Source organism: Numenius arquata, chromosome 11 (assembly GCF_964106895.1).
Source record: "Numenius arquata chromosome 11, bNumArq3.hap1.1, whole genome shotgun sequence".
Lineage (NCBI taxonomy): Eukaryota > Metazoa > Chordata > Aves > Charadriiformes > Scolopacidae > Numenius > Numenius arquata.
The window spans coordinates 39,520,803-39,543,186 of NC_133586.1; the positions used below are offsets into that span (position 1 = coordinate 39,520,803).

General features: G+C 43.3%; 1 protein-coding gene across 3 annotated transcripts in view; it reads left to right on the forward strand.

Annotated features, from left to right (window-relative positions):
- The window catches only part of RNF130 (ring finger protein 130), a 50,056-nt gene extending 32,854 nt beyond the window's left edge, over nucleotides 1–17,202 (forward strand). Inside the window, exons 6-9 of one of the 3 annotated variants that reach the window (XR_012463479.1) lie at nucleotides 5,136–5,232; nucleotides 6,285–6,489; nucleotides 8,391–8,655; nucleotides 11,601–11,793. Coding sequence is in view for 2 of the 3 variants with exons in the window: in XM_074155565.1 (XP_074011666.1) it covers nucleotides 5,136–5,232; nucleotides 6,285–6,489; nucleotides 8,562–8,655; nucleotides 11,601–11,616 (412 nt within the window). In the remaining variant the exon portion in view is untranslated. Of the gene's footprint in view, nucleotides 1–5,135; nucleotides 5,233–6,284; nucleotides 6,490–8,390; nucleotides 8,656–11,600; nucleotides 11,794–17,092 lie in introns of those variants that run through there. The other 2 variants (XM_074155565.1, XM_074155566.1) reach the window with 2 other exon arrangements.
- The last annotated feature ends 5,182 nt before the right edge of the window (nucleotides 17,203–22,384 follow it).

The window sequence follows — 22,384 nt, forward strand, 5'->3', positions numbered from 1 at the left end:
CCCACTAAGGAGAGTGCAAAATTGGGACTAAAAGCCAACTTCCCTAGTTAAACACCTGCCACTGTCTGAGCAATGGATATGGTATTACTATCAGCAGATGTGATCAGACCATTTAACCAAGATGATCAGTGGTTTTTGAGGGGGCTTGTTGTAGAAAAGAAATTGTTTGCAAGGTGATTTCCTTCAGACACCTTTTGTGAGCCATTGTCATGCAGACAGGGAGCTCCCTGCTCTCAGGAGCTGGATGAAGATGCTCCCGGCTGCCATCTCAGCACAGCCTCCCCCACTGTAGTCTCCCATGTCAAGGAGATATCAGGACTCTTGTGTGGGTCCTTTTCTGTTCTGTTTTTCACAAGAATATAAGGTCATTCCTGCCGAAGGCTGCACGACAACTTTTATATTCACTTTCTACTTCTCTGTTTTTAAACCTTGCTTTTCATCTGCTGCAGTTCAGCTTTGAGTTGAGTGCAAAACCATCTTGGCTAGCCAGAAACATTGAGATAAATGCTTTCCACAAGACACGTTTATATTTGTAGATGAAGGGCCAACCAGTGCCTGCAGAGGTGAGCCCAGTAAATTTCAGAATGCATGTAAGACTTTTCAGTCTTCAGCACCCGAGATGGATGCTTCTCCCCGAATCTCATTTTGGAGGTTTTAACTCTTTCTACTTCCTGGTAATTCAGGCTCTCATTTTAGTGCAACATGCAAAGTTAGTTTTAAAAAAATAAAAAATCAAGCACCACACAAAAAAAAAAAACTTACAAGAAAGTCTTTAAGCCAGATGAGAAAATAAATTGCAAGAAAACCATGGAGAAAATGACTCGACCAAGAGGAAGCAAATGAAAGGCTAGAAGTTTTTCTCACTGTGCCCGTTGAGGAACTATAATCATTAGACAGTAGGAAACTCTGACATACGACATCCTTGCTGCTTTCATCAATTTAAAAGTAGTGTTTCCCTTTGGTACCGCAATGGTTCTCTGCAGTTAAGCACGATCTGTCGCTCTGTGCCTCAGCAGAGAGGACTCTGGTTTGGGCAGACACACAGGAGGCAAAACCTACCAGCAGCAGAGCAAGTTGCACCTAAAATTGTGTAATGAAACGCCATGTTTGTGATACAGAGTTTTGCGGCAGGTGGGAAATTGTGGCCAATTTAAGAATAAACTAAAGTGAAAATGATGACGTGCAGTGCAGTTGAATTTCTATCATTCAGTTTGTGCTTCAGAGAGAGAAATATGTTCGGTACCAGCAGCCTGTGGACATACCTCTAGCTTTTAGTGCACAGAGGGATAAGGCAGACATCTGTCGTAGGCTTACGAGCCTGAAGAATGTCTCTGTCTTGTGAATATCAGTATGTAAGTTAAAAATAAGTAGTGTAAGCAAATGTCAGAAGGATTCTAGCAAAAGGAAAACCTCGTGTACAATTTTCTTTATTCAGGTAGTTTTACTTTACCATCGTGCTTCTGCATCTAGAGGATGGAGGGGCACTGGGTGAAAAATGATCAGGAGGGGGTAGTGTGAAGGACTCGTGGGAGATAAGGGGGAGAGCAAGGTGACGGATTAGAGAAAAGCACAGGGCGACATTGGGAAGGGCAGAGAGAGATGGCCTGGGTAGGAAGCAATTTACAAAGTAGGAGAAGAATTCAGGTAGTAAATATGTTAAAATAAATGGCTTTTGAGTCAAATTCTAACTATTTCCTGCACTGGGCAAGAAAGGGGAAAGTGACAAAAGCAACTAAGCCAGATTTCCATCACTTTGATTCTGTGCTGCTGCAAATAGCTTTTTTTTTTTTTTTTTTTTTTTTTTTTAAGAGCAAATTAACAGAATATCTCAATGCCATCCTTTCCACTTACCGCAATGCCTCTATGCCTCTGCACCAGCCCCGTTTTCTCTGCTCCCTGCTTGCCAGGACAAGTCTCTCTTTTCTCTTTTACATATTTGTGGAAAGCCCCGAGGCTGCTCTCCCCTGGCATTGCCTGCTGGGGGGGCAGATGTGGCATCTTCCTCCCCACCGCAGCTGGCCAGGCATCCCTCTGCGGCTGTGCTGGTGTAATGGGCTGCCTGCAGCAGGGCAGGAGGGACCTGTGTGCTGCTGGCCAGCTCGGCTGGGAAGTTGGTAGCCCAGGGTGAGGGGAGAAGTTGCCTCCGGCAGTAGCCAAAGATGTATGTTGATCAGGTGGCTTTGGTGGGATGCTGGGCTGAGGGCAGGGAAGTCTGGTGAGCTCTTGGGAAACAGCACTTGTAAATTCATTAATTCATTCAAACCCTTTTCTTTGTGTGACATGCGAATTCGGAGGCATTACACCACTAAAAGAGATCTCTAATTGATTTTTTTCCTGTGAAACGCTGCAAAGAAGCTGTGTTGTACAACAGAGCTGGCGTTATGGTGTTTATTACAAGCTGGAGGGCAACTGGCTTGGGTGTGCTGACGGAGTGGAAAAATACCTGCAGGTCACCTGTTTGGAGTTGTGCCCGCATGGGAGACTCCTCCGGTGCCGCGCCGGCCGTGCCGCCTCCGGCCCCGGGGCTGGAGAAGCAGCAAAAGCTGTGTCACGCTTGACTCCCCGGTGTGTGGCTCCTGGGGGAACGTTGTCAGCCGCTGTGACCTAGAGCGACTTGCTAGGAACTCTTCGGGTTTATGGCCTTGGAAAAATAAGTGACAGAAATATGGAGAAGGTTCAGCATAGCAGAAAATGCAAGGGCTTACTTTGTCAGACGTGGGTTTTTAAAACAATTCATGTGTTGATTATCTTCATTGCTCTATTACTGCTTTTGAATTGTTGCAAGCAGAGAAATCCAGACCGAGCCTGAGCCACGACGATGGTATCGGCGAGCTTTTTAAGGGGCAGATAAACTGCTTAAGTAGTAGGCAGGGCCACGCTGATCTAAATCAATGAATAACTTCTGGAGAACTGCACTCTTTTGAAATAAGCTTTAGGAACTAAAAGCAAGGAATTAAGAGGTCACAAAAATAGTTGAGCTGTTTTGGTGCATTTGAACTATATCAAACTGCTAATGACTCTTTAAAATAAGTCATAATATTTAGCAGATGCATGTTGGCATCCGTATCAGTCGCCTGCTTCACTTGATCTGAGTGCTTCTACAGCACTGATTAGCCGATAACGATATATTAAAGCTGTTTTCATACTTCTGTGGAGTCTTGATGTCTGCTGTTTCCCAAAATATTAGATTTTCAGGTTTTTCCTACTCTAAAAACAGCCTTCAGAGACTTAAAAGGAAATGAAAGCAACTAAAAGCCATGATTTGCCTAACATAGAAAAATAACATCTCTATATGTTTCAGAAGTTGTCAAACCATTTTCTATCACCCAGGATTTCTAAACATTGTTTCCTGTAGTTTTGTGAGTGATAAAGGGAATGCATTAAGACCTAATAACAATAGAAGCAAGTCTGTATTTTGTGCGATTATTTGAACAGTAAGCACTGCACGTAGCCTGGTTTTCATGATTGCCATATTCCTAAAGGACACAGTCCAGCAAAGTGATGAGCTGAGATTCTGTAAATATCTATTCCTGCAATATCTGGGATATAGATAAGGAAAGTCCTTTGCTCCCCGTCCATCTTCTCTTGAGTATGTTACACTCTGTAAGTCTGTGCATCTTCAATTAGTACAAGTAGGATATATACTTGTAACTGATGGGAACTTTATTATGTTGCTATACTTCAGTCCTTCTGTCAGTCTTAGTAGCCATCGACAAAACATAATTATGTACTGTCTTTTTCCATGTTCGTTAACTAATTCATAAGGCCTTTTTTTCCGGTCACTTTCCAGACAGTTAAAAGAGAATTATCTGGTAACGTACCTCCTTTGGTCTCTGCTTTTAAAATCCCAAGGGATAGGGAGCAAAGTGCCAGACCCTATGAGGAGCTTACTGAGGCACAGAGCAGCGCGTATAACCTGAGAGCGGAAAGGGCAGAGAGTATCTCAACTTTATGCTGCCTTGGGGACATGTGTGACCTCTTACAGACCATGCCGATGCCTCAAATAGATGGCGAGAACAACTTGTTCTGCCACTGCCCCTTCATCTGCTGGTTTGAGAGCACAGCTCCTTGCTGGCTAAGCAGCCCTTGTAATTGCTGATCTTTGCCGTGATCACCAGCCTGTCCTGTTGGGGTGTGCTTGCTCGCACTGGCTTTTTGCTCTGCAGTCAGTGCCACTGGAAATGAAAGATCTGGGTTCTTATCTTAGCCAATTATTCAGACTAGGTTATCATGAGTATTTGCTAAAGGTGTATTGTGTAGAAAGCCTCGTGATACACATTTCTGCCATGAACATGCTCTGAAAAGTTCTTTGCCAGTTGAAAAGGCATGAGGACATTTCCTGTAATCCCTTTAGTTTAGGTACCTTGTTTTGGTCTCTGCGTCGTCCTTCCTTGTTTTATTGGTTTATGTCAACCCAACACTATTACATTTATATTCATGTATGTGACTAAGATTTTTGTATGCAATGTGGGTGGCAATTCAGGCTGTTCTCTGTTGCAGGGCTCCCCGCTCTGTGCAAGCAGAAGCCCAGTTTGTCTTTTCGTCATTGAAAGATTCTTCTGGGTTTTTTTATGACCATCATGTGATGATGGACATGTTTTCCTTCTTGATATTGAGAAATACTGATTGTAGGAAAAGCATTCTTTTTACTTAGATGTGATAATTATAAAAGCCCTTACAAAATCAAACATAAGTTGGCTGCACTGACTTTGGAATAAAATGGACTGCTGGTGGATCGGTGATCTTTCTACTCAATTTATGACCTCTACATAGAGGCGATACCTCTACATATAAATTGAGATAATACTTTACACAAGGTTATGGTGGAGCCCTTGTTACCCTAGTTATTGTGCCCATGTGTATACTCATATCCACAATAAAGGCAAGAGTGGAGGGGGCAATGATCTTCCTTTTAAGTGTTTCTTCCTAGTTGAACTGTTAGTAAAGGATGGCAACAAGCAGGAGGTTTTGATTTATTTTTTTCTTACTGCAATCAGCACAGAGTAGTGGCAATTCTAGCATTTGCTCTGCTGGCTTAATTAAAAAAGAAACTATCTAAAAGTTTGTTAAAGTAGTTCTCAACATTAAAATAGAATTGTTTGCAAATTATTTACATGTCTTGTCTGTTCTTCTAGGCATGTTTTCCACAAAGCCTGTGTGGATCCATGGCTTAGTGAGCACTGTACGTGTCCAATGTGTAAACTGAACATTTTGAAGGCACTGGGAATTGTGGTAAGTCACAGTGTTGTGAGCTCTTCTTCCTCCCGTGTCTGAGACCCAGAACAGGAGGAATAATTGTAGGGGAGAAAAGGAGAGGGTGTTCCAGTACCCTTACTGAGAAAACATTTGGGATTTTTTACCAATTTCTTTGCTGCTGATAAAGCTGATTTGTTGTTGTTGTTCCTTTCCCTAGTTGGTCATTTAGAATATATTGTTCTATTTCAATCTGTAACAACTTCTTATTTACTGGAAGTCTGATAGGTTCTCTGTAATCTTCCATTTTTCTCAATTTCTTTCAACCCCTCTTTGTTAAACTTACTCCGTAAATCTCTTGTTCTTGTTGTGGTCTCCCATAGACAGTCTTAAATTTGTTTACACATTAAAAGCCATGCCCAAGCAGAGGCCAACAAGCTTTCCTCAAGTATCTCATGGCTTATGGGATCCCTGAGAACTGCTTTTGTCGAACAGTTCACAAAAGAATAGAAGTGAAGAACCTCAAAGAGGATTTTTCCATGTTTCCCATATGAGGGAAAAATTGTAAGGTGGGAGCAATGCTCTTTTTGAAGAAAGAAAGAGGGAAGAAAGAGAAAAGCATATGAAGATGCTGTCTAAATCAGCTTTTGAATCAAGCCAGTGAGAATAACCAGGCCTCCATTTTTAGCTGTGTTAGTTGCAAATTTGCACATTTTCTAAGAAACAGTTGCAGATATACTGTGGATGACCTATTTTTGCAATGAATAACATACCTGGATTTTTAGAGAAGGATACTGTAGAATTTGGTGCATGTCATCATTCCTCATGGTAGTAAACCATACAGGTATGGGCTATGAGACGGGCATATTTGAGCCCCTTTCTTGAATCTTAGTCCCACTTCCTGCTGCTTTCTCCAGCTCTTTAAGGTGGACTGAAGGAGCAACTTTGGATAGAACTTGCTAATTCATGTGTTTCTCTCCTGTGAGGACAGCCTTAGTGGCTGAATGGGGAGTGTGTGGTTTCACTCAATTTATCGGTTTGCTACACGTAGCATGTTCACCATTGTAATGTGGAATCGCTTGTTTTTCCAGCCAAACGTGCCATGTACAGAGAACGTAGCCTTTGACATGGAAAGGCTCACCAGAGGCCAGCCAGCAAGCAGGAGGTCAGCACTTGGCGATTTTGCCAACGACAGCTCTCTCAGCCTGGAGCCCCTGCGCACCTCTGGGATGTCACAGCTGCCCCAGGACGGAGAACTAACGCCAAGGTCAGGAGAGATCAACATTGCTGTGACAAGTAAGTTTTCTTTGGCTTCCGGTACCATTCTATGGTTTTCCTGGTGTGTGGCGCTTGCCCTGCTGTAGCTCCGTGCTGCAGGGCTGTGGTAAAAGATTTCCCTGCAGGGACAAAGGTGACCTCAGTGTCTCTAAGAGGCATATGCTCCGTGTTGAAACCGGTAACTCTAGGTATGACAGTGCCAACACTTTGTTATTAATGGTATATCCATTTAGATCTGCCCACAGGGAACACTGGGTGAACTAAAATGGCAAGAAAATAACCCTCCTGAATTTGGTAACCAGTACGAGAAGCTGGAATGCCAAAACCATTATTTACCCTTTCAAAACACTTTACATGGAATAATTTATATAAATATAAATATTTTAGCTGATTACCATTTCTGCAGACGTTTTTTCCCCTGAGAACATTACTACTGGAATTCTGACGTCTCTTAGCAGATGGTTTTTCCTCCAAAATCTGTGAATTAAAAATAAGTATTTGATGTACCAACATTTGAGTACTGTCTAAGTGTTTTATGACATCAGAAAACTCTTCCTGCACTGCTTGCGTGCTCCTGTCCGTAAGAACAGCATGGGAAATTTCCACTCACTGGATTTTTACCTAGGTTTTTTAGTGTATAATAGCACTATAATGAATACAACATGTGTGGAATTGCATCATTTTTCCATATGCTGTACAGTCTCGATTTGATGCACGAATGGTTGTTTTCCTGGCTGAATTGCAAAAATAGAATCCATCTCGTACAACAGTCTGATTTTCTCCTTGTATTTTGCTTGTGTGCATCTGTGATTAGATTTTGAGCTTAGTGACACTGTTTGCCACTGATATATAAGAGGCAGTGAAACTGATACAGTCCATTAGAGTGTTTGTTTAGATGCTGCAGCAAAGTAAATGCTTCATTAAAAAAATATCATCTTATGAAACACATAGTCTGTATCCAGAAATGTCCTGATCTGAGAAGGTGAAATCCACATACAAAATCTAGATTCTTCACAAAGCCAGTAAGTCACTGTGTCATGCAGTGTTTGACGTCTGATTCATCTTGCATTCAGACTGTTGAACAGAGACTGTTGGTGTGCTGCTTTCCTTCTCATGGGTGGGGAAACGCTGTAGTTCAACCGAAACTTTTCACTCCTTGGTTTTCTAGAAGGTATTTTTACTGTCTGTCCCCAACTGTAGTACTGCTCTTGCACAGATGGGATGCCAGGGCAAAACAAGAAATAATCAGCAACAGTTCATTCTGACAATGTTTATAAAATAAAGCTTTAGAAAAGGCTGTTCAAATGTTTGGATTTCATGGATGACACATGCATTCTTTGATGCATGAGACTTAAACCAAAAGCCATATTCAACAACAGTGTTTGTATTCCAATCTATTACCATGTGCCAAATTGATCTTGAGGATGGAGAACTTTGAATAGTGAACATTCTTTAATAGCCGCCTTTATACTACATTATATTTTTTAATGTGTCTGTATACGGTAATGTTGAAATCATTTTTCCATGTTGTATTCCTGTCTATTAAATGGGGAACTCTAGTTATGTTTTACTGTTGAACAAGCTATCCTATTTTGGGGTTTTTTTTGGTTTTTTGTTTGTTTTTTTTTAAAGTAACACTATAGCATTTATTTGGGGGGGGGGGGCGAGACACAAGTGTGAAAGTATATTGGGTGTGCTTATGTGAAGAGCTGCATCTCAGCGAATGTAAACCAACCCCAACAGTCGTCTTTCTGGCTGGGGGGGGCGGACAGAGTTTTCATTACATTTTTCCCTTGTTCCTGCATTTCACTTCACATTGTTAAGTAACCTTTCTTTATCACTAACCCTTGGGCTCAGCCGGGAAATATTGTTGTGCCATGCTTGTTTTTCCACACCTCTCTCCACTTCTTCTTTGCTAGCCTTCTCCAGTCAGTAACTCTGTGGCTAACCTCCTTCTGCTTCACCTCCTGGGGCCAGTCATGGCTTAGAAGCCTCTTGCCTTCCGCCAGTGGTGTTTGAGGGAAATATTGGCATCGCTTTGACATAAGCCTTCTCCCACGAGTGATTTCCTCCCTTTCCTTTGTCAACAGAAGAATGGTTTATTATTGCCAGTTTTGGCCTCCTCAGTGCCCTTACACTCTGCTACATGATCATCAAAGCCACAGCTAGCTTGAATGCTAATGAGTAAGTAAATATTCAGATGTTTTTATTTATTTCTGGTGGGTGTGTGTTGTGGACAACATTGGGAACAAATACCAAGACAATAGAGAAAGGCGAAAATGCAGTTTTCAAGGTGTCAAATGCTTTTTCTGCTTTTCTCAAATGTCTCTCTGTTAACAGTAGGTTCCAGGGTAGCATCTAAAGCCCCTCTTAATTTATATTTAGCTGGATTGTCCGAGGAAACCTCCTTGTCAAGGGCAAACATGGAAGGGGGGAAAGAGCAAATATTTATATTTGGGTTTTGATTAATGGTCTATGTAAACATTAGATTTCTGCCATTAAATTCCCATGTTCAAAATTTGCCTGGCAGAGCCAGAAATTACTACCATCAGTTACCTTTGACGGTTTTCACCTCAATTTCTTAGTCAACTTCATATTGAAAAAAGAAATAAAATCTCTATTCCTAGTTGGCAGACTTTCAGCTAAGAAAAAAAGGTATGTAAATAGAAAACTACCTTTTCGCTCTTAGGAGAGGGAGAGATGAAAGCAATGAATACACTACAGTTTCTCCTCTCTTAAGTGACGAGAGCAGGCCAGTTTTCTGACCTCTCATTTTAGTGTGCTTAAGAATTGCGGTCAAAGGAGTGCTTGAAGACATTCATGCTTTCAGAATTTTTATAGACACCCCCAGTGCCTCCCTGCAGACAGGCCGGACAAGAAATTACTCTAGCACATGACTTCCAATCTTTTTTTTTTTTTTTTTTATAGTTCTGTGTGTGGGTGAATATAAATCCATTCTGCAGATACATTAAGTAGGTACATCCAGCTACGTTCATTTTAGGTGTATGGAACATCTGGGCTCATGATATATGTTTAATCATAATTTATGTATCTGGGGAGGGAAAGCGTCAACATCTTTCTTTGTCTCTCAGCATCTTGACACAGCTGAGTGTCCATTAAATGTGCTGATCTCTTACCAAAAGAGGGTGAGATTCAAAGGCAGTCTCCTGTGCAGGCCTGGAGATGTAGCTTTATAAATACAACTTCCTGGGGTTTTTTTGTTTGGGGTTTTTTGTTTAGTTTTGAGATGAGAGAAAGAAGCACTTTTTTGACTTTTATTGCTTTCTGGAAAGCATAAGTGTCCTTCTCAAGAAGATGGAAACATGTCTAGTAGTCTCCAGTGTGAAATTTTAGACACTTTCAAGCTAATCTTCTTCAGGAGGGGCTACACTAAGTTCTTGGAGGTTTTGGTCATCAGGAACCTTTGATTACCACTAATTTGCAAATCTTCCTTTCCTCTTCTTTTTAGATGCAAATTCCAAAAGGGCTTAATGAAGAAAAGTTTTAGAACTTTGAATAGCCCTATACAGTCCCTTGATTATGACTTCTGGTTGTTTTTTTTTTCCATTTGCCAAAATCTTGACATTGCCTCTATCCATCAGCTGGTTGGCAGCAGAGCTGTAGCTGAGCGTAGTTAATCTGCACTGAAAAACAGCTTGGCAAAGCATGGAGCAAGATGAGTTGTGAAACGGGAATGTCTGCATTTCTGGGCATTTCCACATCATTAGGAAGAAGACAAAGGAACTGTAGCCCATATGGTATCATCCAGATGTGGGCACTGATAGCAGTCCCATTTCTGCCTTGCCTTGCAACTCTGCTTTTTGTTGTCTGTTGCTCAGTGGGATCCGGGTCTATTTTTACTGAAAGGGCAAACTCCTTCACATTGGCAGCCAGTTTGGGCCTCCAGAGAGGTGTTTTTACAGTGATGTTCCCTTAGTCCAAACAAAGGCCGTGCTGATGTAAGGAGAGCTCCTTTCCCCAGCGATAGGAATGAAACTGTGAGCATCCATAAGCGTATACTTTGGGGCAGACTTAAGAAAACCAGCAACTGCAGAAACCAGAGCTGTCAAAAATCACATACTTTGATAATCAAGGTACCTTCCCATAGCCTTTAACCTCAAAAAACTTTTCGACTGAATCCTTTGGGATCTAAGCAGCCTGCACCGGTGCTGCTAGGTTTGACTAATTTTTAACAGTTTAAAATGTGTATGCATGACACTGATTCTTAGGTTTATTGTTTCACTGACACCTTACGTTCCCCAGTGCCAGACAAAGCATTTCTGCTGTTGAATATCATGCCAAATACATGGCAGCTCCCTCTCCCTGTGATTTCCATTAAATGTCATAACAGCATACCTGCTTTTTAGGCTGTTCTCCGTGTAAAAAGCAATGCTGGCATGTGTTACATTTGTTATGGGAGTGTTTCAAGAGGAAGCTGAGGGTTTTTTCTTATCAGAAAACAACAGTAACAGGAATGAGGCCACGTAATACGCTGATGCAAGTAAAAGGTGCCAAATATTCTCTGCATGAAAACTCGCCTAAAAACATGTCCTGATCCTCTTTTTCTTATGTCCCTCCCACAGCTTAAACTTACTTAGTTAGAGCAATAGTTCTAGAGTTGTGTGTATATACATATCTATGTACATATGTTTGTGTGTGTATATATACACACACATTTTTAAATAGTTTCTGATAAAAGTAAAGATTGTCTAAGTGATAAGAAAATAAGGAACCAGCTTCTTTCTCTTGTTCTCATAATATTCATGCACTATTACTATTAAATGATTTAGGTTGTGATTTAAAGGAACAGAAGCAGCATGCTTTGCTTTGCTTCTTGGGCAACGGCCAGAAATTACTGCATAACTGTGTTTTAAAGTCCCAAAAAGCCCACATGTTGGAGAGCACTTAGAGAAAGTTTTCAGTAGTTTTCAGTGGACAGTTTTCTGTCTGTTTTACTGCTCCTGTAAGAGTGATGTAAGGGGTACAGACTTCTTTCAATGCTCTGGCCTTGTACAATTAGTCATTTCTCACTGACTGACTTTTACAGGATTTTTTATATTTTTTTTGGTACTGGCAGTATTAACTTTAATATAAATATTTTGTTCCTTTTTTTTTTTTCTGCCCCACAGAGCAGAATGGTATTGAAGAAATGCTTTCCGGACGATTGCCTTGGAGAGAGACACCTATTTTTATGCATCATTTATCGATCATGCAGCACAAGCAATTATTTAGTACATTCTATTTTTTCATAAAATTTGCTGATGCCAAAGCTTTGTATTAAGGAAAAAGTGAAGAAATAATAAAAAAAACCCTTTAATTATGAAATCTTACTGCGTGAGAGTTTTATTTTTCTTGGACTTACTGTGTTAGTCCTTAAGTCTTGACAGCCTTTTATAAGGTGCTTTATTTCCTTTGAATTATTTCATCTTTGCAGATTTGTATTCTTCTCATTTTGTTTTGGGATGTAAGCTGACAAAGTGGAAATCTCAGGCGGTGCTGTTCTTACGATGCCACCCAGCACTGGAGTGACAAGAGTGTTATTGGCAATCGCTCTGTGCCAACCGGTTAAGGAAAAAAGCCGAGTGAAGCATTCTAGTATATAACGGGCTTACCTTGACTCCAGCTGAGAATTAATTTGAAATAAGAACATTTTCTCCAGTTCTCTCCCCAGTGAGACACAGAGTGTTACAGGAGGACTGCGGTACGATTCTTGTCTTCAGGTCAGTCGTTGCCGAAGGTTTGCAACTCTGTTTTCTGGACATACAGCTCATAAACATTTTCTGTCTTTCACCCCACCCTTCCTTCTGATAAAAGCCAAGCGACTCTAAACCACTTCTTCCTTCCCGACACCAAGTGAAAAGGTGTAGCCTCTTCCCCCACCGTCATCTGTGAAGCCTCCTTTCCTATTAGTGACAGGGCTTAGGGGTTAGGTCTTTGTTCAAACTGAGCTGGTGAAAGATCGATAACGGTGTGTAACTGTAACGTGGAAGCTCTGTGCAGACACGTCCCTTCTTGCTTTTTCACTGGGGAGGAGGCAGAGGCAAAACATCTCTCATCCCTGTCCTCGCTCAGGCCGTTTCACACCCGTTTCCTTATGCAAGCAGCGCAAGAGTGATTTCACAACAGCCCGTTAAAACACGCGGATCTGACTCGCAGCCAAATGCTAATGCTCGAGTTAATGAGATGGGTAGATGGAGGTAACAAATCAGTAAGGAAAATATAATTGATAGAAGTTAAAACCTATTCTGCGTTGGTTTGTTTTTGTTGTTCTTGTAAAGACATAGACATTTGAAACTTAGTGCTTTCTAATTTAATTAAATGAACAGAGAGAACCAATTTTACTGTAAGATTTAATTTTTTTATGTACTGGGAAATAGAGGATTTAATTTAATTTTATTTTTATGTATAGGCACTTTTAGAATTTAGGAACGCAGCCAGGGTCTACATTAAAATAGCTTCTTAATTCTCATCTGTCCAGCAGGCTTCAGCCGAGAAGGCAGCTTTTATAATAAGAAATGAAGTATGCGATAGCTTCAGTACATTTAATAGAATTATTTTTCATCGTGTCCTTGTGAAATTTTGAAAGAAACATGAAAACAATCAATAGAGCAGTAAGTGCAATTCGAAAGACTGGAAAACCCCACTGGACTTACTCATGAAGCGAAAAAGCCCTCAGAAGTACCGTGTCTGAGGACTTGTCTCCTTGTGAAATACAGCATTTGTCAACTGAGAGATGGTGTCAGAACTGGAGGAATGTGGTTAGAGCATGATTTGGGATACAGGCTATGAAACAAAAGGGTGATGGGGTGTTTTGTTGTTTTTTTTCACCCATCTCAAGAGCAACAGTAAAATGTTTGAGTTTGTGCTTGTCTCCTGAAACAAAAACTCCATACGTGCTTTTTAATGCTGTGGGGAGGGATGGGCAGGGACGGCCTCAACCGTGGTGACCCAGAGGGAAAAGGCACCACAAACGGTTCCAGTTCATGTTTCTTCTGCAGAACAGCAGCAAGAGGAGAAGTCGAGTGATGATATTGGGAACAGAATGGTTAACAGGGCTTCTAGCGCGTTTCCCTCTGTAGAGGATGTAAATAACCCAGGGCCATCTTTTTTTAATCTTTCTTTTGAGCCTCTAACAACTGTATTAATAAAAACACAGGCACTATCTGCTAGGTTAATTATAGGTCAGGCTAGCAAGGTAGGTTTATCCTGTTAATTAAATAAATATATTCAAAGATGGACTCTGCACCATCCCAGAAACTCAATTTTTTTCACTCTGGATAAACACAAGAAGGAAATTACCAAAGTTTTTGTTGCCTGCCATGCTTTTAGCTCCCCACACATTAAAGATGAGTAATGTTACTCTCCTATGCATAATCCTAACAGCAAAAGGAGAAGAGGATCCCTTTTCCCAGGTGCTGGAAACACTGCGGGACGGGGCTGGCAGAAGGGTATATAATAGGGTATATAGTTCCGTGCCTTGCTGAACTGCTGCCTTGGAGGAAAGGATGCTCTATGAAATAATCCCGCTCCGTTCCTTAACGAGGAGGGTGTCTCAACCAGATTGTCTGAGATAGGGAGTGCTCTGGTCGGATTTCCTCGTTAAGAAGCCGCTGTGCTGGAGGAGCTGTGGAGGGACTGGAGTGTGTGGCAGAAGGTGGCCCTGATTAATGACTGAGGGTATTAACAAACTTCCAGATGGAAAGGGAAACACCAGGTGATGGTTACTCCTGATGCACCTGAAGTGCTGTAGTGATGCTGTGTCTCTTGAATTTTTGGCCTTGGTGTTGTGCCCACTTCTGTAGCATCCTATGGTGGGTACAAAGATCAATTCTAAGGTAGTATGCTTATTTTCAGACTTGATACAAGTTATCTGAAAAGTTCTTTGTAAATATATAATGAAGAATAGTGGCAGAGAGCGCTGAAGGACTCACTCTCACGTATTGAAAAAACGCAGAGTTCCCATTTTGTTTCTATACCTAAAGGATCAATCTTGATCTTTGTTAGTAAGTGCAAAATAGGAAGGACAGATTCATAAGCTGAACTTGGAACGGTGGATGCTTCTACTTGTCCTTAAAATACATTTATTCAGTAAATTTATCGACTGGACTGATGCCACATTTTTAAACAAGCACTGGTGGTTTTCTGCATCAAGATGAGCGTAGCTGGGTCGCTGTGCCCCGCTGACCGACTCTGTGTCTGTAGATTGTGGGCAGCGATACAGACCCGGTCATCAGAGCACCTGAAGATGGAGCGTTGAAAAGCACCGAGCAGCAGCTGGATTTTCAGCACGGGGCAGGCTGCGCTGAAGGGTAGAGAAGAGAGAAGAAAAAGGAAAAAGAAAGGAAAATTCTTTTAGGAAAAAAAGGAAAAAGGAAAATTCTTCTAGGAAAAGAATGAATGAAGTGTCCCAAAAGTGGTGTGAAAGCCAAGAGATGTGGATCCGTATGGAAACATGCAGCCTCCTTGGAAGCGGGTGGCTTAAATTTTTTTTTTTTTTTTTTTTTTTTGCCAAGAATCAAGAAAACATCACAGTAATGAATTTTAGGGGTATATAGTGCCTTTTTCCAGATTAATTTTAAAAAATTTGTTGTCAGATGACCTGTCTGCCTCCTGATGAAGTCTCTCCCTTGAATCTGCTGGAGTGGAAGTCTGGCCGCGCACAGAGGAAATGACTGCCTGGGCTGTCTGCTTCCTAATCCCTTGTTTGGTTTTGTGTAATAAAAACAACAGCAGCACCGAGCTTTCAGAATCCCCTTTGTTTCATTTCAGCCTTGGCTGTTCAGTACGTAACGTTTCAGCGGGTGGAGGAAGGGGAGATGAAGCATCCGTGGCTTATTTCAAAGGCAACCTGAGGCTCGGTCGTAAAAATTAAATGATCCTGACCCATAACGCAAATTGCAGAAGAATCTTGAAATTGATTTTATCTGGTATAATTTCAAAATGGATTCGGGGGTTTTTTTTGTTTGATACAGACTATGATCAGCTGGAAATCATAGCTCCAAGTTTATGTTCCCTCAAAAAATCAGCATTTTTCTAAATTTTTTTTTTTTTTTTTGAACCTGTAAATTTGGGAGAGGGTTCATCAGGTTCAGAAGCCTATGAATTTGGGTGTTCATCGTTCTCTACTGACTGCTTTTGCAAAGCGTGTTCCAACACTGTGCGATTCTTCCAAACACCTGGGTATCTGCTCCTGGCAGAACGAGTGATTCACTCCTGTGCAGCGTAACTCTGATGTCACTCTTGTTTCAGTTAAACAAATTAATTTATTTTTGATCCTGTAGTTAGGAGAACTTCCTTTTCTCGGTGCGAGTGGTGTAGTGAGTGCATGTACTGGCTTTTGGTGATAAGTGCAAAATTCATCTTCACTTTTGCTCTTTCAACAATTCTACACATTTGATTAGAACTCTTGCGTTTTATTTTTAATCCAAATAAGGACAACTTTTTTTTCTTTTCCAAATCTCTGTCTTTTGGGTGAGTGGGGAAGGAGAAAAGGTGTTTTGGACAGTAGCAGCTGAATTCTTCTTCCCTTACATCTTTTGTAAGATCTTTATTTCTGAATGGCATGGGCTGGACTCCAAATTTGGCAAAGAAAGGAGGATTTAAGCACCTAAATTCTGCTGGGGCTAAAACTGCAGTCCCCTAAGGATCTTGCTCCACTGGTGCCTGAAACCAGAGGCACCTTGGTTTGCTGAGTGCCTTCTTGATGAACTTGGAAGCTTTTCAGTTGCCTGCAGTTTGGCTCATGTGGCTGCCTGGTGTATTGTAATCTCAGCAGCCTTGCTCCCAGTTAATACCCCCTGGGATCGAGAAACCCAGTAATGAAACGTTTTGGCCAAGGGCCTGATCTGATAGATGCTTTCAGAGAGAACCATTTGTACACCAGCAGGGCTGGGCGCCTTGCAAAACGCATCTGAGGGTTTGGAGAGCCATGGGAACACCAGGTTTAACTCCTGCCAAGGGGAAAAAAAAAAATGAACTTCCATTCCCTGCTCTATCAACAGCCACCTGGTGCTTGTCTTGGGTATCACCAGTGTTGGAGAAGAAAGTTGGGTCTCCTTGGGTTCTGCGTAAGGAAATATGTAGGTGCCTATTCCTAGAAGGTGACTGTGGGTGGATGGAGGTTGCTGAGCTCTGGAGGAGGTCAGGCTCTCAGCAGCATCAGTCAGACAATCCTTGGTGACCTCGCTCAGCCTTCTCGTTCCTTTCCGCCCTGTGGTGGAGCGCTTTGTGCTGGTGCCTGGCATGGGGACCTGGGTGCCTACCGAAGCTTCCTGGGTTTCTCAAGGAAGCTCGTGCCTTCTTCACAAGGTTGTAAATCAACAGCAAGCACTGAGTGTGAAACTCCAGCCTGCCCCAGCCGTGCTCAGACTTGACCTGTTTTACCTGAAAGAACCATTTGAGGTGGGATTGTTCATGCGTATGGAGAGCTGTTGCTTTGAACTGGCAGGGGAGCACACAAACTATTTAGGTGAACTATTTCATATGGCTATTACTGGTTTGTGCTAAAGGGTGGCTATTTTTTCCATGCGTTGTGGTTGGCAGCCGTGTATTGAGGATGCTTTGCTCGGTTCTTACCTTGTTCGCCTGTGTTCCTAATGAGGTTTTGTTCTACCTCTTGTAGGCAGTCACTTCTTTCATCGTAACTCTCTGTCCCCTCGAAGCCTGGTCTACGAGAGCGAGTTCTCAGCCATCGAGCCTGCCTTGGACATGTATGACGAGAACAAAACCTGAAAGGAATCCATGCTGCTTCCTGGCCCTCTTTCCGTTTTTTTCATTTCTCATTCCTATTGTTGTGTACTCTTTCCATGGATCTCCTTTGTCTGAAGAAGAGCTGCTTTTTCCAGAACACGAACCCGCCTTCTCGATTGCAAAGACGGAAGACCAGCTGTGGTGGTTTCTGAGGGTGGCATCTTTGAGCTGACAAAGAGTTGCGGGCAAGCAAGATTGTCTGATGGAAGCTGCTGAGTAACAGCATGGGGAGCTGTGTCGGTCCAGCCGCGGCGACGCAGAAGAGGTTTTACGGTGGTCCTAAGAGTTTGTGTTGTAACTGCAAATGCGTCTCTTACACAGGCGTCTGCTGTTTCCAGATTTTTTAATTGTCCAGACGGTTGGGCAATGTCAGAAAGGGAACTGGTTGTAGAGGAGATGGCCAGTGACTGGTAAAAGCACTCGTATATCTCGGTCAATCCATAACCTTACTGTGAAATAGCCCCTTCTGAAAGGGACCTTTATAAGTGCATTGAGTTTCCTACAACCCACGTAACCCCGGGCGATAGCGAGCCAGTCTGACGTTAAAGCTGCAGAAAGGACCTGCATTTGCAGAAAGATTTCAAGGAACTTGATGCTTGTTTTTTTTTTCTCCAATTCGGTTGAAGCAGGAGAAAAATGGCCTACACAGAGTATACTTTTGGTCCTTCCGTGTGCTCAAGTCAAGTGAGTCTCTTTCTATAGAGAGGACATTCACAGAACCAGCACTTGATCTACCTGAAAACCATTAGACTTTTTGAAATATGCAGGAATCTAATTAGCTTTCTTTCTCACTTAACTTTTTGGGGGGGAGGGGGCTGGGGGGTTAAAAAAATCCACCGATTTTTTCACTGAAGTTTTTTAAAAGCCAGCATGTTGGCATTAGAGAGAAGAAAAGAGGTAAGCTTCTTATCCCGTTCTCCCGTTGAGATCTGCAACAGTTGAATAACAAACACGTTCTCTAAGCCGTGCCCTTTCCTACAGACACCAATAAAGGGAATGCAGAAAGCAGCAGAAGAAAGGAAAGCAGCAACCGCTTTGACGCTCTGCAGGAAAAATCAGTTTTTACCAGTTTGCGGCAAAAGCGGCGGGGAAATGAATGTTGCTTGTACCCTTCTGAAAGAGCAAGGCAGAAATGGAGAGCGAGAGAGGAGCCTCTGGAGTTAAGTCGTCTCCACAGCGTTCCTCAAATGAGCAGACACGGAGGAGCGAGCGCTTCTGCTCCACCTTTTCCTACCGGACAATGCATAGCTGTTTAATGAATGTTCGGATTTTGCTCCATTGCAGTCTGAGTTACCGTAGGTGTAGAAACGCATTTGTGTCCTTGTCATGTGAAACAAAGCTTCACCCTCTGTATAGGAATCTTGAGAAATCAGTTAAGCCAAAAAAGAAAGGTAAGACATACCCTGCCACGCTTTAATTTCATCGGCTTTTGCTACGAGTGGGGGAATTTCCCCTCCTTTATTATGTTTTTTAATTGTGTAGCAGTCTGCTTACATATATCCTTATCTGAAGTGTGGTTCAGCTGTCTCTTTAACACGGATGTTTAAGAGAAAAAGAAAAACCCAGCTCCGTAAAATGAGGAAATGATCCTCTTTGCCGAGCGTGCTTTGACTTTTGTTGCTGTGCGTCAGCTTTATTTAATCTGGTAATTCAGGAGTGGGTGGTGTGAAGTGTGGGGAGGCTTTTTTTCATAATACCCACATTTATATTTACCAAATGCGCTTTTATTGTCATTCAGCTCGCTCTAGAAATACGCTGAAGCCCCCGACTTTTTAAGAGCACAATTTTAACACCCCTTTTTCTCCTACAAAGCAGAAGTGAAGGCGGCAGAAGATGCCAGCCGGTGGTTTGGGCGGCAGCGGGTGGCGGGCAGCATCCTTCCTCTCCTTACGGATGTGCAAAGCGGGGCAGCTCCCGACAGGGCCGGCGAGCCGGGGCACAGCTCCTACGGGGCCGGTACGGGGCTCGGGGGGCGGGGGGGGAGCAGAAGGGCTTGATTGAGCAACCCCTGTTTTCATAATTCCATCTGCCGAGATCCCAGCGGGCAGGCGCGTGAGAGCGGGGGGACTTCCGAAAACAAACGCCCCAGAGGAAAAACAAAAAATCACCGCCTCTCAAGGATGTTATAGGGCGTGTTTTCATCTGTGGCGGGCAGTCGGGTTACGATAAACCGACAAACAGCCGGGGGTTGATGGTTAAGTATAAAAATGTCTGGGTGCCTCCGGCAAGCAGCCGACAGCCTGCCCTGTGCCGCACGCCCCGGCCACCGGCACCACGGCAAAGGCACGGGCTCAGCCCCCAGCCACGGCATCGGGGTTTTTGGGTGGGAGAGCCTGTCGGAGCATGGATGCTCCCAGGAAATCCCTCAACCCAATGCAGGGATTCGCCCCAAGGCCACCGGGAATGTCACCGGGGCACATTTTTGGCACAAAACCGGAGCTGATGGTTTTTCAGTTCGGGATGAGAGCGTTTGCACCAGCTGTGCGCCAGAGTATATAGAAAAGCTAGGAAAGGCATGGAAATTAAAAGAAACATTAGAAAGTACAAAGCCCCCAAAGACAAAATAATAAATAATGTCATTTGTATGTTGTTAAATCTCCTTATTTTTCACCTAACATCTTGGCTTTAAGCAGGGGGGACAGGTGGTTTGCCTCTGATTGTGGAGATCAGGGCCTGGCAGAGTGATATAAAAACGGATTCGTGCTGTAGTATCTTGGATAAGGGAGCTGACGATTACAATTGACATCTTGGATTTGGAAAATCTTGCAACACTGGAAAAATTAAAAGCTAGTTTAAACAATTGATCCCCACATGCGTGCTGGGACGTGCCGTAGCCGGCGTTCTTCTATTTAGTCATATTTAGGATGGGCAGGAGGCACCACAGCAACGTGGGTGATTTTTCTGGGCTGTGCTGGTAAGTTTCAGGTTTTCCTTTTAATATTTATCAGTATATATAAAAAAAAAAAAAAAAAAAAAAGAGCTTGATGAGCATCGTTGTTCTTGTTCTGCTGCAGTGGTGCTGTGTATGGTTGAGTCATTTCATAAGAAGTAAAATATACTGCAATCTACCAGGAACTGTAAGTGCCAGTAACTTGGAAAGTCATTTTTAAGGTGAAAAAAAAAAAAAAAAAAAGTGCTTTTTAACAGAAAACATTAATTTTATGACTTCTACCTACAAAAAAAAGCTTTTATCTCCAAGTGTTTCCCTAAACTATTTAAACCCTAGCACTTCACCTTCTCTTTCCCGGTCTCCTATTCTATGAAAGATTTGCATGTTCCCGTAAGACGTTTGTAAAATCAAGGTTTGCTTGTGTTCTTAGAGGATAATTGCCAGTAAAAAAAAACAAACAACAGACTGTAAGTGTGCTTTTTACCTATAATACTAACATTAAGTATTAAATTTGAAGCATGTTAAAGTTTACTTAACGATACTCCCGATTACTCCCTCCGGTGAGCTCATGTGTTGGTATCTGTTTGCACTGTCCCCTTGCTTCTAGGACGCTTGCCTTGGCACCTGAGGATGCTATAGGAATAGCCAGATAGCCTACATAAGCCAAAGAACGACCAAAAAATGGTTAAATAAATGTGCTTAGGACTACGTTATGAGACTTGTACACATCTTCTGTTTTCTTTAAACACGCTCGTGTAAAACAGTGCAATGGTTTGGGAGAGCCAAGAGCTTTACCAGCTCCTGAAAAGCAGAGGGAGGTCTGCAGGAGGCAAGGGTCACGCTGAGGCTCCAGAACTCATTTAGCCCAATTTAGCCTTGAGATAATGCCACAGTTACAGGTCATGAGCTGAAGGATGAAGGCGGCGGGGTTGAGCTGAAGTTCAGGCAGCTGTGCAGCCTGATTACAGGGGAGTGAGTTGACTTGATTGTTAAAAATTTGTAATTTTTTTGCTTAGCTAATAGTCGTCTGGTTTTTACAGTGAAGAAAGTAGCAGGGCACTGCACACGCCAGGGCACGGCGGGGCAAACACAAGAGCGGGGCAGGGAGAGGAGGGCAAGGGGGGGGGGGGCTTAGGGCCGGGACCCCAGGAAACACCTTGAACTTCACAGGTGAAGCTTTCGCTCCTTTTTCACCCCGTGTTACGCTTCCGTACGTGACCTGATTTCCCAACCCGAGCCGTGCGGAAGAGTGCGTGCCGTGCCGTGACAGCTTGCATATGTGTTGTTATATTGGAAGGTATCTTCGCTTTTTTTCCCCGTCCCCACTAGACTCGCTGCGCCGCAGGGTGCTGCCCTAAGGGCAGCCGGTGCTCCAGGCACGGGCAGGGGCTGAGAGAGGGAAAGATGCTCCAATTAACCAGACTTGGGGAGGGAAATCAGGAGAAAGGTAGACTGTACTTCTGCGGGTCGGTGCGCATTTCTGTTTTGTGTCCAATGTCTTTGAAATAACCAAGAGGGAAAAAGTGGTACCCCCCCGCCCCTTCCTCGTGGGATGCAGTGACCAGAGTGGGGCTGGGGATGGGATTTTGCCCCCAGTGCGGGAGCCACAGTGCTGTGTAACCCCCCCCATCGGTGATGTCCTGACCTGTTGGCCAAAACCCTGACCTCGCAGGGGCCTGTCAGGTTTCCCTGGTGCTTGTGAAGTGCTTTGGGGGGATGAAAGCCACTCGCATGAGCCTTGGCAAAGCAGCACTAATCAACACCTTTTCATCTAATGTCAGTTGTTTGATCGTTTCATTCACCTACTCTTTTTTAAAAGCCTGTAATGTTCCCAAACACTCTTAATTCTCCCCAATTAATCTCTGCCCTTTCACCCCATTGATTATTACCAGTTTCCTCCTCCTCCCGAGAGCCAGATGAAGGTCCCCGTTGTGCAGGCACTGCCACCCACCCGGCCTCCAGCATCTTCCCCATCACCACGCCGGCCAGCCCCTTGAAGGGGATTCATCGCTCCAAACCAGCATCCAGGTCCGTGGGAGCACGGGGGTTCCCAGGGGGTCATTCTTGGCCAAAGCAGGCTGTGTGGGATGCAGGTTGTCGTGGGTTGCTGGGTCTGTGGATCCCTGCAGGGAACATCCTTTTGCCCCTCAGGCCGCTGGCCTCATGGAGATGCCCAGATGAACTGAGATGGATGTGTAGGTTGTGCAATAATGTCTGAATGTTTATCCTTTTTATGGCGATACTGATCCAGGGTTGCTGAGCCTGGGGGCCCTG